General features: G+C 42.6%; 1 protein-coding gene across 1 annotated transcript in view; it reads right to left on the bottom strand.

Annotated features, from left to right (window-relative positions):
* Positions 1-18,375, bottom strand: part of igsf21a (immunoglobin superfamily, member 21a) — a 164,371-nt gene that overhangs the window by 43,176 nt on the left and 102,820 nt on the right. The window contains exon 4 of the mRNA XM_077007700.1: positions 17,059-17,177. Within this exon, the coding sequence (XP_076863815.1) occupies positions 17,059-17,177 (119 nt within the window). The remainder of the gene's footprint in view (positions 1-17,058; positions 17,178-18,375) is intronic.

Here is an 18,375-nt window from a genome sequence, read left to right on the forward strand (position 1 = left end):
CTGTACAACCATACAGATGCTATGTTGTTAACTCTCCTAAAAGCCTGTGTTTGTACTCTTTGTTTGCTGAATTTGCTGAAAATCACAGATGTTACTGGGTAAGCAGAGAAGTCAAGCGCACACACACATCACAGTGTATGGATTTGGGCTTTTGATCCCAAATTCCTTCAGGTCGCCTCTAATTAATACAAATTACTCTTCCTCTGTGCAATATTGTTGCTTAGTACGAAATAATATAACAGTTAAAGTCTCTCCTTGGCTGCAAAAGAAAAAGTCCTTATTTATTTCTTTTGTACAGTTGAAGTCCTTTTTTATCATTTTAAATTACTTTAGTTTTTTTGTGAAGTGTAACATTTGCTGGGGAAACTTCAGCAGGTTTAGCCCAGATGAGGCCAGCCCGTTGTCATCTGTTCAGCTGAAAATCAACCTGTCTCTTTCTCTTCCTGTCTACAAATTTTATACGCCCATCAAACGGTTAGTTAAAAACAAAAACACATGGAGATGCAGGCTTACAAGCAGGGAGATGTAATCAGTGCTGAAATTCAGCTTGTCTGCATTTACCTCCAGAATGAGCTTTGAATTAAACATTATAATTTTTTATTTATTTGTTTTAGAAGACAGCGAGAGGGAGCGAGGGAGATCAAATGTATTAATTATTTTCTTTGAGGGGTTGATGTGGTTTAATGCGCGGTTGTTCTTGTCAAGAAGTTCAACAGAGGCGGTAGGTTTCAACCAGCATGCTGCGGCAGTACAAATGATGGAGTTCATTATGGAACTACTTACAGAGTTTTCAGATTAACATATACAAGACAAGGGCACCCGGAATCCTTAAAAAAACAAGAAATTGCAGGGGAGAATAAAACAAAGAGCATTTTTGTTTATGAGTGCGGCAGATGCTGGCTGTGAAGTTAGCTCCAATCCTTAAGGAAACTGACGGTTGTTTATTTCCTTCACAATTATTACCCCTGGGTTTCTTCCTCAGACAGACATTTAATAATTCATTCTTTTTTTAATGCACTTTTATTTTTTAAGTAAGACTTCCAATGAAATGCCTTGGAATAAATAGCAGAACAACCTTCCCCTAGTCGAGACAAAATCACAGCGAGGCAAAAACACATCCTCCTTAAAACCCAGGAACTGATTTATGACAACAACCGGTTCCGTGTGCTATAACATTTTTGGCAGGACATTGTCAGGAACAGAACGGAGTGGTTCCCTGTGGAGAAGGGAGTTTGGAGGACCAGAGGAACACTGAAACCCATGGCCGCACAGTAATGAGCTTCTCAGTGAGGTTACTTGGAGATGAAGAGGATGAGTCTCAGGTCCACGCGAACCTTGAGGAACGCATTATGCTGTGAGACACTTTGAATTCTACATGATGAATCTTAGGCACACACTGTCCTCAAGACAACCCCGTCTTGGCACCAGTGACTGTGTCAGGACAGGGCCTGTGCCCAGCAAGTGTGTGTGAGGTAAGTCTCTTTCTGGCACACACGCACACACACACACACACACACACACACACACACACACACACACACATACACACGCACACACACACACACACACACACACACACACACCTCCTGCATTTACATTTGTTCTTTGGGTGAGGTGTCATTGACACCAGCCATTTTTAAATGCCGTACAGCTAAATATACACATCACTTAATTAAAGTTGGCCACAGTAATGGAAGTGAATCCTAGTTTTATGGGATGAAAGAGTAATTGCTCCCCAAATACCAGCTTCTTTCCTCTTTCTATCTCTCTCTCTCTCTCATTCTCCTCTGGCTGTTGGTGTATATAAATCCCTGGTACTTTGTGTCATGAAGGGTATCCTCTCACTTGCCTCACTCTCTGCTCTCAACAAAGGTTAAAACAGAGCATTTCTGGGCTTATGTCATGAACCCCATAAACACAGTAGCTGTATGACAAACTACAAGCTCCACTGCTGTTTTATGGCCTAGAGATAAAACGGCTATTTCCTAAATTCCTATACTTGCCTCTGAATACCAACAGTACAATATTGGCAAAATACTTTATCTTGCTGTATCTGGCAATATACCTCGCAATATATCTTATGGTACAAACATGCACTTCAGCACACAGTAGCTTTCTCATAATAATCGTAGTCTCTGGGGTTTGTTAATTACACCTGTAATTTAACACCTGATAGTGGTCCCAAGAAATGAGTGTGATCTAAGTGTGTGGAAATCTGGAGGTTCTGGGTTATGTGATTTGCAGTTATGAGACAAAAATGAAGTTATTAATCATTAGAGGCTGGGAGTAAGTTCATCCCACATTCTTCACACTCTGACTTTGTGGATTGTTGCTGCAAAACCCAATTCACTGACTTTCTTTAGTACTTTCTCCATTTGATCCACTGTTTAATCCCCTTTATGAACATGCACCAACACAGGTAGGGAGGTAAGGAGGTAGGGAGTAGGGAGGTAGCGAGTAGGGAAGTAGTGAGTAGGGAGGTAGGGAGGGAAGGAGTGGCCAGATAGGGAGGAATGAAGGTAGTGAGTAGGGAGGTAGGGAGTAGAGAGATAGGGGGGTAGGGAGTAGGGAGGTAGTGAGTAGGGAGGTAGGGAGGTCCCTAAAGCTCCACTCTGTTCTTACATTGTTGAGATACTCACATTACTTTCATCTCATTTACATCAAGACCTACAAGAGTCCAGCACATTCATAATTCTTGCAGTCGCTGCAGGAGGTTTCTGTTTGGAGAGTGACGTAGTGTGTTGTGCGGCTGGCTCATACTCTCCATCATGATGCATGTTTAATATATCGGTATATTACTGAAATCTTTGGACAGCTTGTTGTGGAAAAGTTCCTACTGCTGTTATTTATTTGAATTTGATGCAACCCAAGGCAACTCTCATTAAAGCCAATTCTTACTCAAAACACCTTAAGCAGTGACATTCATAGTGATAAAAATAAGAAATGCTGCACTTAGGATCGCCATGATGATGAAATACAAGTTCAGCAGAAATTTGAACAGAAGACCCTTTCGGATATAAAAAACCAGCAGCATTCCCACATCTGCTTTTGCAGCAACTCTGGCTGATCTCTCCCCCTTTCACTCAGCCTGTGGTACCGCCAGCTCCGGCATGTTCACAGAAATCCTGGAAGGGATGCTGGGACATACAATGAAAGATGCTGTGTTTTGAAGAAAATTGCAGGTTACTTCAAATGACACACAAAAAAATACCCCCACATTTTTGTGCAGTTAGAAAAATGGTAGATGATAAACTTATGAGATTATACATAAACGTTGCTCACAACAATGCAATTCTAAACATCGTTCTGTCATTTAGCAAAGATCAGGTTTCTGTTCGCACATACATCTACTGGATTTCAATCTGATTTTGTAGGGTTCACTGGATCCTTTTCCAACTTTTAAGTTTTGCCTCATGTACACACATTACCCTGTCATGTTATTCATTTGTAACACTGTATCTAAGAACAGGGTATTGATTTCCAGATGTTTATTCCCCATCATCATACAACAATAAACTGACCCAAGCTGTTTTGGCCCAGAGGGTTAACTCACTCCAGAAAATGATTAGACCAATTCATCAGTCTTGATCTGGTTTCTCTACAGAACCCCCAAATAGTCTTAGAAACTAGCCTAAAAGAGAAGATATGAAACAGGATTAAGTTCAGTTGAAAGACAGGAAGAAAGGAAGATGAACCAAACGTAAGCAGTCTGCTTTGCCCACAAAATGTTTAAATGGTCTGGTGTAGGTGTGGGTAGAGGGTGAAAAGTAGAACCTCAAGGCAGTGCCCAACCCACCACCATCTGCTTGTCCTGTTGGATGGAGATCACCTCCCCTTTTTTTTAAACGTGAGGCGAGCTGTCTTGGAGGAAGTGCATCAAGAGGCCTCCTCAGTTGAAAGAAACCATCTTCCTCAAACACTCCCCCTGACTTTCCTTGTTTCCACAGCAACCTGAATGTAGCTGCTCGGGCCTAACCGCTGCTGGCACATTAGCTAGCTGGTTGTTGAGCTCGATTCCTTGCGATGCTGAGGGCATCACACGTGCTTGGGTCGGAATGTTGTTGTAGGCCAGAAGCACTTTTCTTTTGGTTTCATTCATGGGTTCCTGCCAGCTCGCATTATCAGAGTCTGTGCTCCTTTCCAAAGGCAGCGATAGCCAAGTTGAGGATGGCATCACAAAACTGGAACCGCTTGGCTTCTATACAGCTTGCAAGGGACTAGGGTTAAATTTACTTCAAAGTGGCTGATGATGGGTCTGTAATGTCTGAACACACAGCAGGTGATCATGTACTGTATGTACTGTATAGTATGTACTGTATAGTATGTGCAGCCTACTATTGCTTTACAATGGTCAAAGCTGAAGACAATTTCCAGTTATTTGGTGAGAAAAAGTCATTTAGAAAGTGTTCAGTGATTACTAACAATTGTAGCATCAATTTTATGCTTTTTAAGCAGGGCAATTACTACAGCATTCTAAAATAGCAGGAACCATTCCAGTGGTTAAACAGGCATCGATATTATTCAAGAGCTCTTAAAAGAAGGTCCGATATCAAAAGTGTCCTTGATTAGCTGTGGAGACTCTGAGACACTGTTTAAAGACCACCACGTCTATCCATAATGAGAAAGTCATTTAGAATGAATGTCTTATTGTAAACAGAACAAGCATTAAGCAAAGTCATGTGAGTTGGCACTGATTCAGACTGCAGTAATGGTGTTCCAGCATTCTGTGATTACATAGATTACCTCCTCCATTTCTGACATGTAGACTCTGTTGTAAGTGTTTAGCAGCCTTTACCAGATGTGGCCTGTTCCAGCTGTAGACCAGTTTGAGGGGTGGAAGAGTTATTGCTCAGGAGTTGGCACTCCTCTCTGTGGATAATGCAGGAATAGCAATGTTCCTTCCTGGGTCAAGGAGAAAGAAGTCGGGAATGAAAGATACCCTAGAGGTAATCTTCCATAGAGGTGTGAAGCTTGGGTAGCATTTGACGGTAACAAACACACAATAATGGTGCACCCTAAGCACTGTTGAACGCAGCAGAAATCAGAGCAAGAACAGAGAGATGGAAAGTCACCAGAAGGTCTGGTACCATCTTGATTAACAAGATTTGAAGGTGCTGGGTCACAAACAGTCCATGGAAGCAACAAGTAGAATCAGTTCATTTTTGTTCATCTTTCCCACTCCCTGGGAACACAAACAAGTGGCCCAGGCCTCACTGGTACTAAAGTACTCTTTGCAGGTGCAGTCCTTCAGTGCTGTGGACCCAGGTCTCGTGGAGTCAGTCTTTCTCAGCAGGTATGGAGCAGACTAGGACTGCATGGATACTACATGGTCTGAGGATGTTGACAGGTGAAGAGCAAGGATGTGCTCCTTGCTCACAGATGGGGTTTCATCTGATGAAAGCAGGATGTTCTTCATAGCAAAACCAGCACCTTGCTACCTTGCTATCTTGCTGGTTACACCTTCTTTTGGTAAGGCAAATAGGTGCCAGGTGGCAGGGTTTGGTTCTGATGTAACCACCCACTGTGAAATATGTCTCCTGGAGATGGATAGCCCATTCATCATAGTTCTCTGTCCATGATGGCAGTCTTCTTCAACTCGGTCTTGATGGTCCAGCTTGCAGAACGAGTACCTGGAGACATGTGGTACAAGACTGGGAAAACATCTATGGCAGACTCCAAGATCCCCCTCATACCATTGCTGATAAAGGAAAGACCATTCCATTACATTTGGTATCTGTTTAGCTGCAGGAGATGACAACACACACCTTCAGTCCACCTTAGTGTAATGGTTGTGGGTTGGAGGTTGGATGCAAGTATGGACTTTGAAGCTTAATATCAAACCTGAAGAAACCACAGGAAGTATACAGACATGAAACCAAGACAAATCAAACATCAACCAAGAACACCAACTAACACTGACAGAAAATACTAATACATTGACACAGGAGAACATTGCAGCTAACAAGGAAATAAGACAAAGACCAAATGATCTAAAGCCAGATAACAACTACTTACAACACAAATAGAGACAAAAGTCGTGAACAAGGACATAGACACAGCAACATAGACAACCAAAGGCAAATGAAGCAAACCTGTAATCATACAACCGAAGAGACAAGGCAAACACCTAATGAACAACAAGACTAGAAATAAAAAACTGGACTTTACACCAGGGGGAGTATTCCAGAAAGTAGGTTAAGTGTCTAACTCGGGGTATGTTAACTCTTGAGTTCACTAAAACCCAGAGTTTTCTGTTCCAGAAAGCGGATTAAAACAAACTCTGTGTCAGTTCCTATAGCAAGCTAACCTGCTTTCTGGCAAGTTTACTTAAACCTAAACCCGAGTTACAAACACGTCATCATGATGTGTCCTTTCCTCGAGGATCCTGTGGATATTTAAGCTCAGTTTATTTGCTGAGCTCTTCATCGGGAACGCGTTATAAAACCCCAAATAGACATAGGCTTACTATCATTTTCGAATTATTTGTGTTATGAACGTTATCGTTTTTCAGCACAATCTATTACTTACATTAGTAACATTATTAAGTGTCACATTTCAAATATTTCACATCGTGGATCAGCCCTCAGTTCTCTCCAGATTTTTATACATCGCTCTTCGTTTTTTTGCTTGTGGAAGTTTTCTTAGTGTAAGAGATGCGAAACCTGTCTGTCGGTCTGTCCGAAAAGTATGTCTGGCATTAAAACTAGTGCCCAGTTTTATGGTGTCTCCTTGGCATAAGCCAGTTATGGACATCAAAGAGGAATTCCAGAGCATTGTAGGTTTGTCTTTAATTAACATGGACAATAAAAAAAAAATAAGCAAAGGAGAAGCATTATATAACAAACTTCATTCCATTAAATTTTTAAGGATTTCCTAGAGTCATTGGCTGCATTGATGGAACCCACATATGCTACCTATTATAGCACCATCAGAACATGAAGGCGATTACATAAACAGAAAATCCATCCATAGAATTGATGTACAGGTACTAACCTTTATAACCCTTAATGAATAATGTACTTATCTTTAACAAAAATAACGTAGCTATTGTAACTGACCATTTCATTTTTCCTTTAAATATATTTAAGAATATATATTAAGAATAAGATATAGTTATGTACAACCATACCATTTTGTACTAAATTCTTATACTTCATTTTTATCTGATGCCATATGCTTTCACACCACTCGGATTAGACCTGTAATTAGTAAGTGTTCAACTAAAAATTATATAAAAAGCTCAATACAGTATTATAAATGTGGAGAATATATGTATATGTGCGAGTGAAAATTACATTTTTACATTTAGCAGAAGGACACGATTATTTATATATATACACTACCGTTCAAAAGTTTGGGGTCACCTAGACAATTTTGTGTTTTCCCTGAAATCTCATACTTTTATTTATCAAATGAGTTGCAAAATGAATAGAAATACAGTCCAGACATTGACAAGGTAGAAAAAATGTTTTTTTTTTTATTTGAAATAATTTTCTACTTTAAACTTTGCTTTCGTCAAAGAATGCTCCCTTAGCAGCAATTACAGCATTGCAGACCTTTGGCATTCTAGCTGTTAATTTGCTGAGGTAATCTGGAGAAATTTCACCCCATGCTTCCAGAAGCCGCTCCCACAAGTTTGATTGGGTTAATGGGCACTTTTTTGTACCATACGGTCAAGCTGCTCCCACAACAGCTCAATGGGGTTGAGATCTGGTGACTGCGCTGGCCACTCCATTACCGATAAAACACCAGCTGCCTGCTTCTTCTCTAAATAGTTTGTGCATAATTTGGAGGTGTGCTTTGGGTCATTGTCCTGTTGCAGGATGAAATTGGCTCCAATCAAGCGCTGTCCACAGGGTATGGCATGGTGTTGCAAAATGGAGTGATGGCCTTCCTTATTCAAAATTCCTTTTACCTTGTTCAAATCTCCCACTTTACCAGCACCAAAGCAACCCCAGACCATCACATTACCTCCATCATGTTTGACAGATGGTGTCAGGCACTCGTCCAGCATCTTTTCAGTTGTTCTGCGTCTCACAAATGTTTGTCTGTGTGATCCAAACACCTCAAACTTTGATTCATCTGTCCATAACACTTTTTTCCAATCTTCCTCTGTCCAATGTCTGTGTTCTTTTGCCCATATTAATCTTTTTCGTTTATTTAGCCAGATATGGCTTTTTCTTTGCCACTCTGCCCTGAAGGCCAGCATCCCGGAGTCGCCTCTTCACTGTAGATGTTGACACTGGCGTTTGCGGGTACTATTTAATGAAGCTGCCAGTTGAGGACCTGTGAGGCGTCGATTTCTCAAACTGGAGACTCTAATGTACTTGTCTTCTTGCTCAGTTGTGCAGCGGGGCCTTCCACTTCTCCTTCTACTCTGGTTAGAGTTTCTTGGCAATGTCTCGCATGGAATAGACTTCATTTCTCAGAACAAGAATAGACTAGAGTTTCAATTGAAAGTAGTTTTTTTTCTGGCCATTTTGTGAGTTTAATCGAACCAACAATTGTAATGCTCCAGATTCTCAACTAGCTCAAAGGAAGGTCAGTTTTATAGCTACTCTAATCAGCAAAACTGTTTTCAGCTGTGCTAACCTACTTGCACAAGGGTTTTCTAAATATCCAATAGCCTCCTTACAGAGTTAGCAAACACAATGTACCATTAGAACACTGGAGTGATGGTTGTTGGAAATGGGTCTCCATACATCTATGTAGATATTGCATTAAAAACCAGATGTTTACAGCTAGAATAATCATTTACCACATTAATAATGTATAGAGTGTATTCTTGATGCAATTACTGTTAGCTAAATTGAAAAAAAAAACTGCTTTTCTTTAAAAAATAAGAACATTTTTAAGTGACCCCAAACTTTTGAACGGTAGTGTATATATATATAATATTAATTGCGACCTTCTGCTAATATAAAAATATAATTTTCACTCACGCATTAACTCTGTTGCCAATTTTTTTACATGCTGACTGCCTTTCTCACATAGCTGCTGCAGTATTACATTTACGCTTAATAATATCTAAATATTCTGCATACGCAGTCATTAATACGTCAAGCTACAGTGGTGTGAAATATGATGCTCGGCTAATTTTCGCATTTAAGTCCATGATAAATCTTATTTATCGGTGTTCCATTAAGAATGCCTTTTATAGTTACGCATGAATGCGCTTCTGTCTGGGTCAACCTACTCTGAGTTGAGCGACCCTGATTACTTTAACTCCAATCAGCCATTTTGGAAAGAAAAACTCTGAGTATGTCAGATCGGGGTAAGACAACTCAGAGTTCAGGGTTAAGTTAAGAGTTTGTTAAACCTGCTTTCTGGAATGCCCCCTAAAACACAATACATGAGATCATCAATAACCAAAGGAACTAGAGAATACTTAATGCAGACACAGGAAGGAACAACAGAGTTGCAATGACCAACAACCAAAATGAAAAAACACAGGGTTTAAATACACAGGTCAAAACAGGAATAAACGAGACACAGGTGAAACCAATACACAAAGTGGGGACAGGGACGTGAAGGCAGACACAAAAGACATTCCAAAATAAAGGTACCAAGAGAAATCCTGAATAAAATAAAAAATAAAATAAGAAATAAAACCAAAACAAGGGGTGTTGCCGTGGGTAACGTAACACTTAGAGGCTTCACTTGGTGACCCAATGGAAGGTTTATTCTTTATCTAACATCATTCTTTATCTGACCCCTCCTTCTAGGCCAGCTTGCCATGTGTAACCCAACCATGAGCATGAATCTCACTGCAGCATTGCCCAAGGGTTCACTGTGGTAACATATGCTCCTTGACCATGACATGGTGATGATCTGAGGAAAACTTTCTCATAATTGTTTCATAATTTTTTATTAACATCACTTGGAAATTACACTCTATCAGGGTGCTAATGATGATGGCTGGTGTTGCCGGGCACTTGTGCATGAAATGACACAGTTAGAACTGTTCAAATCTAATCATTAGTTTTTGTTTTTTCTCTGAGTCATGAACAGGGGTTAACTAGATAGGATGTGGACTGGAAGCAATGGGAACATCTTCATAATGTTATCGAAATTAGCTAGCTAACTATGATAGGTTAGCGACCTAGCAACTAACAAAATCATAGCTTGTTAGTTAATATGATTTATGGAAATTTATTTCACATTGCTCATGAGTCATTGGTGACTTGTAGATATTTTTCCATTATTTCTGACTGGTAAAATCTTTGACTTACAATAAGACACTGCCCATGCCTTGGTAAAATCAAGAACATTTTTCCTCGATGTGCACATGCTCAGTATTTTTGCTGTGCTTTGTCCTTTGTTCAGCAAACATCAGTGTATTGGTCAACTTGACAGGTTGACAGGTTGTTCACCGAAGATTACATTTTAAGTTGAATGGTAAAAAATTACACAGTGACTGACAAAACACATTTTTTTCTATTTGGGGAGAACTATTTCTCTTTTGGTGGATCAGCATATCTTTCTTTACTTCTAGAGCATTTCTTAGCAAAACATTTTAACAGTGAGGGTAAGAACTGTCAGCGTCAAAATGTCAAAACGTCATTAAAATATTTTTTAAACAGCAGTTTTTCATGTCAAGTCCTCACGTTTGTTGAATTTTATCCATGGCCTCGCTTGACAAGGTGTGCCCATATCATCATCAGCATTATGTGACCATGACACAGCAAAATAAACAATGAGCTGCAAAGTCTGTTGTAGTCTGCATGTGATGTCATTTCTGCTGACCCTGTATCATGACATGTCCTAGTCTGTTTCACTTCACTATGTCAACTTGGTCAACAACTGTTGTTCGCCACCCCCCCCCCCTCCCCGTCAACAACAACTTACGTTCGCCACCCCCCCCCTCCCCCCTTTGTTAATATCTCACTCCAAGCGATCTTGAAAAATTGCCAACCCTGAGAAATTATTTGGTGGGGGGTGGAGTTTGGGGGGCGCCAATAGTATGTTTGCATACACCTCAGAAAGCAAGTAATTGCAACCCTGGACATAATACACACACACTCAGGCGAGACAAGGAACTTCCTAGAAGACCCCAACACAGTAAGTGCTGTGGGCATTTATTACAGCTTCCCTGTAGTCAGCACCATGGCAGACTGCATGTTTAAGAGCACAGGCAGACATGGGCAAATCTATAACTGCAAACACAGGAACCAGCAGTAACAAGGTACCAAGAGAATCTGAGGCCAAGAATAAGACTCACTAATGTAGGGAACATTGGCAAGACGTCAAAAGGCCCGAGGCATACAGGGGGGCATGTTTTAGCACTAATGAGAGCGTAAACAAAAGCTAAGAGTAGGTCGTGATGGGGAGGACCTGCCAGGGTGGAGTTACAACTTGTATGACCAATCAGGAACTGAGGAACCTGTGGTATCTACATGCATGGGTACTCCTTGACATGAACAGGTCATAACATAAAAGGCTCCATTAGTGATCAATAACTCGTTATATCTCTGCCTAATATCTGGCAATCCTTTTTCATTCTGTGCTGGAGCTGGTCAGGATGTGGTTGAGTCAGAGTGACACTACTGTTAAACTCTGGATGACAACATGTGTAGCACGCTGTAGACTCACCCAGGAGAGTGTCGGTGTAGACCACATGCAGCCTAGTCAGTGATATACTAATATGAACAACAATACAAAAGCAAAGGATGTGATGGGTCAGCTCTTTGGGGACCGGGGTGTGTAGGTCAATGACGGGGCAAAATGGTTATTGGAAAAGTGTCATTTTAGAGTTGGTCTGCTTGAGCAGAAATTGTAGCCCTCGTATGCGAGAACACTCAGTTAATATCACAGTAATTTCAGTACTTCTGAATTATATTCTTGCTGGCTAAGTGTGAGTTTCCAGTTATTTTATAACCCTGCTCACGGAAGTAGAATCAACCATGCTTATATTTAACAGCTATTAGACTGCAAATTACAAAATTCATTCTGCATTTCAAGCTGTGCTTGGGGATTCTGATAGGATCCAGACTCCTACGAAATTAACAGCGTTATTTGTATAAATCAGATAAATGTGACTGTAACCAAGAGAGTTGAAATCAAAACAACAAACAATCCCTCATTAATTGATGTAAAAGGACAGCTGAAGAAAAGCCCTTGTTAAAGCAGTGGTTAGTCATTAGCTGTGTGGGGTGCAGGGGGCAGTGTCTGTTCAGCAGGGCTGTGATGCTACTGCTGCACCCACCAGGGGAGACTGCAGCTGCACTGGCTCTTGAATTATTCCAACTGCATTATAAACCCACAGCTTTAGGTAAACCCGCTCAATACAGAAGACACGCGATTCTACCTTTGTCTCCTTTGCCAGGATTTCACAGCACTCTGTATAGAATGTTGGTGTTAGATATAGTGTTACCCCAGCTGACTGCGACATCCCCAGTGTGGTATATTGCCTGTGGCATGAAGGAATGGTTTTAAAGGTGTCTACCCATGCCAGTACCCCCCACTCTAAAACCTCTAACTTCACCCAAGCTTCCATTAACCACACAAATGCCTCTTCTAACCACACCCATTCCTCCATAAGGTTACTAAGTCTTTGTCTGTGTAGCTCTTACGTTACAGGTACACTATTTGCAGCACAAATGGTGGCATTTTGGGCCAGGTGGTGATACTTCATTATGTATACCATCCTGCATCTGGATTGTCTGGGTTCCAATGGTTCATTTGATAAATTACAGTAATACCTTGAGATACGAGCAGACCAACACACAAGTGAATAAAGTTTTAGTTTCATTTAAAGTAGAAAAAATGCAGTTTTAGTTTCATTTAGTGATAAGAAAGTGCAGTTTTAGTTTACATGGCTACAGTGGATGCATCGCTCCCCCCTCCCTCCCTCCTCCCTCCCTCCCTCCTCCCCCCCTCCCTCATCCCTCCCCCTCCTCCCTCCCTCCCTCCCCCCTCCCTCCCTCCTCCCTCCCTCCCTCCTCCCCCCCTCCCTCATCCCTCCCCCTCCTCCCTCCCTCATCCCTCCCTCCCTCCTCCCTCCCTCCTCCCTCCTCCCCCCCCCCTCCTCCCTCCTCCCCCCCCCCCTCCTCCCTCCCTCATCCCTCCCTCATCCCTCCCCCTCCTCCGTTAGCCACACTCATCTGTCTCCGAGGTAAGAATACAGTACTAAATAATACAGTACACTTTTTTCTTTTATTTCATATATTTTGTTATGCATTGGAAAAGTATACATGTGTGTTTCTTAATTACAAACGTATTTTTCATGATTTAGGATGGTTTGGGGATGTTTCACAGGAATGGAACGGATTACATCTATTTCAGTTATTTTAAATTGGAGAAGAAATTTTGATATATGAGTTGTCTGAATTATGAGCTTGGTTACAGAGTGAATTAAACTCTCTCAAGGTATTTCAAGGTACCACAGTACTGCGGTTTTGATAGTAAAAGTCATGCTACTGAGGTTGTAGATTTTGACATTGCTGGTGTGTATTTTGCAATAGTAATTGGAAAGTGCAGACAGTGTTTGTGTGTGATGTTTTGACGTGTGCAAATGTAAAACATATTATTATAAACATCTTGTTATGTTAAGCAATTATGTCATCAGGTCATCAGTGTTCACAGTGCTCTGGACTCAAAACATCCCAAACGTTTTGAATGGGTTGAAGTAGAATTTCAGAAATGCTGAGAAGATTTGGCCTTCAAAGTGAATAAATTGAATAATTGTCAAAAATTCATTAAAATAATAATTCTTATTTATGAACCCCTTTAAAAATTAAATCATTCTCAGTACACGGCTTCCTATTCATTAACTTTCTCACTCATTTTCCTTCTCTCTCTTGCCACATTATTTCCCTCCCTGTCTTCCCCATGAACTTGGCACTCTAATAGGTTATGAATAATTTTGTTTCAGCTTAGATGGCAATTAGCCACAACACTAGAGGCCATTCTTCATCCTCAGTGATGAGTGGGGATTTAAGAGTCAGCTGAGCACAACTACGAACTCCCAAGCTTTAGTAACACTCCTTAGAGCACACACAGACATGCAGACACACACACACACACACACACACACACACACACACAATTTCGCTGCAATTCCTGCACGATTAGAGAAGAGATTGGGTGAACGCATACCCATTGATGAAATGGAGTACATTAGCATGAATGAAAAATGCACTTGTTCTGCAGACATTATTCATTCATGTGGGGTGGGTCTTCCCCACAGACACTCTGGGCTGGGGGAGTCGGTCCCAATCTGAGACTCACTCATCGCCTCCTGCACAGAGGCCCCTGCACATCTGTCACAAACTTCTGCAGCTGGCAAGCCAGGAAGTGCCTGCAGTCCAGATTCACTCGGCGTTTTACTCTTTACTCTGCACGGCGGAAGAGGTGCAATCATTATTCCATTCGTTATTTTCGTTGTATGCCACTGACATTCACAACCATCCCTTGTGATAGAAAGCACCAGAATTTCTGCAGCACCGACCAGCAAAAAAAAATAAAGAAATAAGTAAACAAAAAACCAAATAAATAATTGAAACTTGTTCAAAACATATGCAACTCTCAGCAGCTCACCTGCAGTTCCTGGAGACATTTAAATGCAGGTTCGGGGTGAATTAATGGAACTGGTGTGTTATTGCTTTTTGCTTTTCAACTCTTGGGTACACAGTTCCAAGGCTGCAGCTCATAAAATGAGAATTTTCCAGGCACCAAATGTAGATTTGTAACAATGGGGCATTGTGACTACAGCATTTTGATGCGCAGCAATTTTTTTTTACTTGAGTTCACTATCTAATAAATATTTAGAGTGTTAATTGACAAGTCAGTTGCACATTAAAAAAATCTCACTTTTTTAAACAACAACAAAAAAACATTGTAAAGATCTCTGAAAATATCTCACAGCGATAAACAGCTACCTTCACCTTTTCAGCACCTTGGACAGCATCAGGACCTTGGGCAGCACCCTGCATGCTACCAGCACATGGACCTGCACTGCAAACAAGATGCAGAGAAGCAGAACTCTGCACAGCTGTGGGGGAATAATGATGCACCGCTGCTGCTGAGGAGGGCCAATCAGGCGCTTCGCTGAGCCGCCGCCCACCAGGAGCAAACTCACCAGCAGAGCCGGGGATGCTACTCACATACCTTGCTCTCTCTCCTTCACACATGACCACGACCTCCCAGAATGACAGGACACGCCCTTTACAGTAATAGCTCCGCCTCTGTCTCGATTACTCTCCTCCCCAAAAGTCCCATGGCTCCCGTCACCTTGGCATACTGACTGGGGTTATCAGAGTGTTGTGTTCACTTAGTAACTGGGGTTATCAGAGTGTTGTGTTCACTTAGTAACTGGGGTTATCAGAGTGTTGTGTTCACTTAGTAACTGGGGTTATCAGAGTGTTGTGTTCACTTAGTAACTGGGGTTATCAGAGTGTTGTGTTCACTTAGTAACTGGATCCCACCACAAATCATCAGCAACATCATCAGCAATGAAATAAAGCAACACAATGAAGTGATGCTATTTTTATGCATTGATGAACTATAGCGCTCATAAATCTCATAAATCTCATAAATCTCATCCCTGCAAAGATTTTTGACACTTGACACTTGAAAACACCACTACATAAACATGATGAATTAATGTTTTAATGAATTAAAACAGGGAGACAATGAAATCGCACGATTTGATTTAATAATGTTGAAATCTACAAATAACGAAGATTAGAAACGGTTTCTTTAACATATTATCCAGACAGAAGCAGAATCTAGACACATTATGCCTTTTTGTTGTTTAAAATAAGGTTAATTGATCAGGATACTACAGGAGTTTTTGAAAAGGTTTTTGAGTTATGCATAAGCACCGCATCATTCAGGCCCACCGACATAGTCACAGCTTCAGTGAGGCCTGTTCTTCTGGATCACCGTGTTATCTCCTGCATCTGGAGCTTTCTACCAGCAGCCTCTCTCAAGAGCAACAGGAGGAGAGAGAAAAGGTTCTGGGAGCAGGTGTGTGTGGGAGCGCCGGCGTGAGTGTGAGGGAGGACTGGTATATGCCACAGAGTGACAGCCAGAGAAGAAGCAGTCGGGCTTGGACACAGAGCAGAAGTTGGGAGCAGTGCGGTGTCCCGAAGCTGGACTGACATGTCCCCGGCTGGACTACAACGGGCTTTATGTTGGAGGTGATTCCAGTGGGGTGGGTCAGATGTTTCATGATGCAGTAGCCCTGTGTGCAGTTGGGAAAGGCCTCATTTTTACACATACACGACATGTGACATCCCTGGAGGAGACTCACTGGCTCACCAGCGCTGTGATAGCAGGTCTAACCTCAATCATTGGCACGCTCCTTAACCGTGCGCACCAGTGGAATGAAACGGTGAAGGCCGTTGAGAAAAGGTAAATTGGGGGGTGTGGAGGGGAAGAGTGTTAGCGGAGCACCGTAGCTCATCTCATCCGTGCGGAGCTGTTGAAGTCGCGCTGTAATGATGTGTGTATATGTGGGGCAGGTCATTTCACCCAGAACCCCGCAGTGCCAAGGAGAGGAAGTTTGAGTGAAGACACCTTCCCAAACACACACACACACATACACACACATGCGCACACGCACACTCCTACTTGTTCAAAAGCCCTTATCACACCCAGGCAGCCCCCCTAATGGCGTTCCTACTGAGTAAATGTCATTACACACACACACACACACACACACACACACACACACACACACACATACACATACATACATATAAACACTCTCACTCTACTTCATATGACTAATCATTGCCAGAAGACGAGGCTCTCGTTGGAACCACGTGACGCAGGAATGGATGAGAGTGCAAAAGTACTTGAGCCCAAAATAGGCCTCTGCTAAAAGCAGTAGCCTGCATCTCAAACACAGACTCATAATGACCTCATTATGTGCATAAGAGCCCTCGTTTCATCTCCCGGTCATTCTCCACCCTTTTCAAAGAAACGATAATGGAGAGATCTGTTTTGCTGATGCAGGACATCCAAACCAGAGCTAACCCGTAGCTAACGCCAGCGTGCGCGAGTAGGCAGGAAGCTGAGAGGCGGACGCAGTCTCTCGGGCCGTGTACTCACACATGACTGTGAGATAGACATCCGCTGACGACAGGACGACCTTCTCCCTGGTGGCCCGGTCGTAGATGCCCACGTGGCATTCGTAAGGCCCGTTATCTGAGATTCGCACCTCCGGGAGCCTGGACACAAAAAGGCAAAAGAGAAAAATATCACACAATGCATCACGCCTCGCATTCTCCCATAATTCCCTCCTTTGATCTGCTAATATCCACTTTTAATTGGTTAAAGAGGATGAATGGGGATGAGTGTCAATTCAACCCTGGGGAGGAACCTTTGCATACTGTGATGCAGCATCCCTGAAGAAAATGTTTATAAATAGCGTTAAATTCTCTATTTACATAGGGTGAACTAGAGGTTTCATCACCCAAAAGACAGATTTTGATTTCTCCAGAACCAAAGAGGATTAATTATTCAGGAAACATGAACAGAACCCATCTCTGAGAAACCTGTGGCCTCTGTCTGCCCTCAGCGTGCTCCCGTCGAACGAGGAGACGCCATCCACTGCTGTCAAGCTGTTTGGGTTGTTTTACAGGAACGTGACTATATGAGAAGAACAGAGGATGAGACCTGCACATTCCTGCATTACTCACTGAACCGAGAGAGAGAGAGAGAGAGAGATAGACAGACATGAGAGAAATACAGAGAGACATAAGAGAGAGACATGAGAGAAATACAGAGAGAGAGAGAGAGAGAATGGTGTGAGAGAAATGGGTAAGAGAGAGGGATGGTGGAGAGAGAGGGATGGTGGAGAGAGAGGGATGGGTAAGAGAGAGGGATGGTGGAGAGAGAGGGGTGGTGGAGAGAGAGGGATGGTGGAGAGAGAGGGGTGGTGGAGAGAGAGGGATGTGTAAGAGAGAGGGATGGTGGAGAGAGAGGGGTGGTGGAGAGAGAGGGATGTGTAAGAGAGAGGGATGGTGGAGAGAGAGGGGTGGTGGAGAGAGAGGGATGGTGGAGAGAGAGGGGTGGTGGAGAGAGAGGGATGGTGGAGAGAGAGGGGTGGTGGAGAGAGAGGGATGTGTAAGAGAGAGGGATGGTGGAGAGAGAGGGATGGTGGAGAGAGAGGGATGGGTAAGAGAGAGGGATGGTGGAGAGAGAGGGGTGGTGGAGAGAGAGGGGTGGTGGAGAGAGAGGGGTGGTGGAGAGAGAGGGATGTGTAAGAGAGAGGGATGGTGGAGAGAGAGGGGTGGTGGAGAGAGAGGGATGGTGGAGAGAGAGGGGTGGTGGAGAGAGAGGGATGGTGGAGAGAGAGGGGTGGTGGAGAGAGAGGGATGGGTAAGAGAGAGGGATGGTGGAGAGAGAGGGGTGGTGGAGAGAGAG

Source organism: Brachyhypopomus gauderio, chromosome 1 (assembly GCF_052324685.1).
Source record: "Brachyhypopomus gauderio isolate BG-103 chromosome 1, BGAUD_0.2, whole genome shotgun sequence".
Taxonomy (NCBI): Eukaryota; Metazoa; Chordata; class Actinopteri; order Gymnotiformes; family Hypopomidae; genus Brachyhypopomus; species Brachyhypopomus gauderio.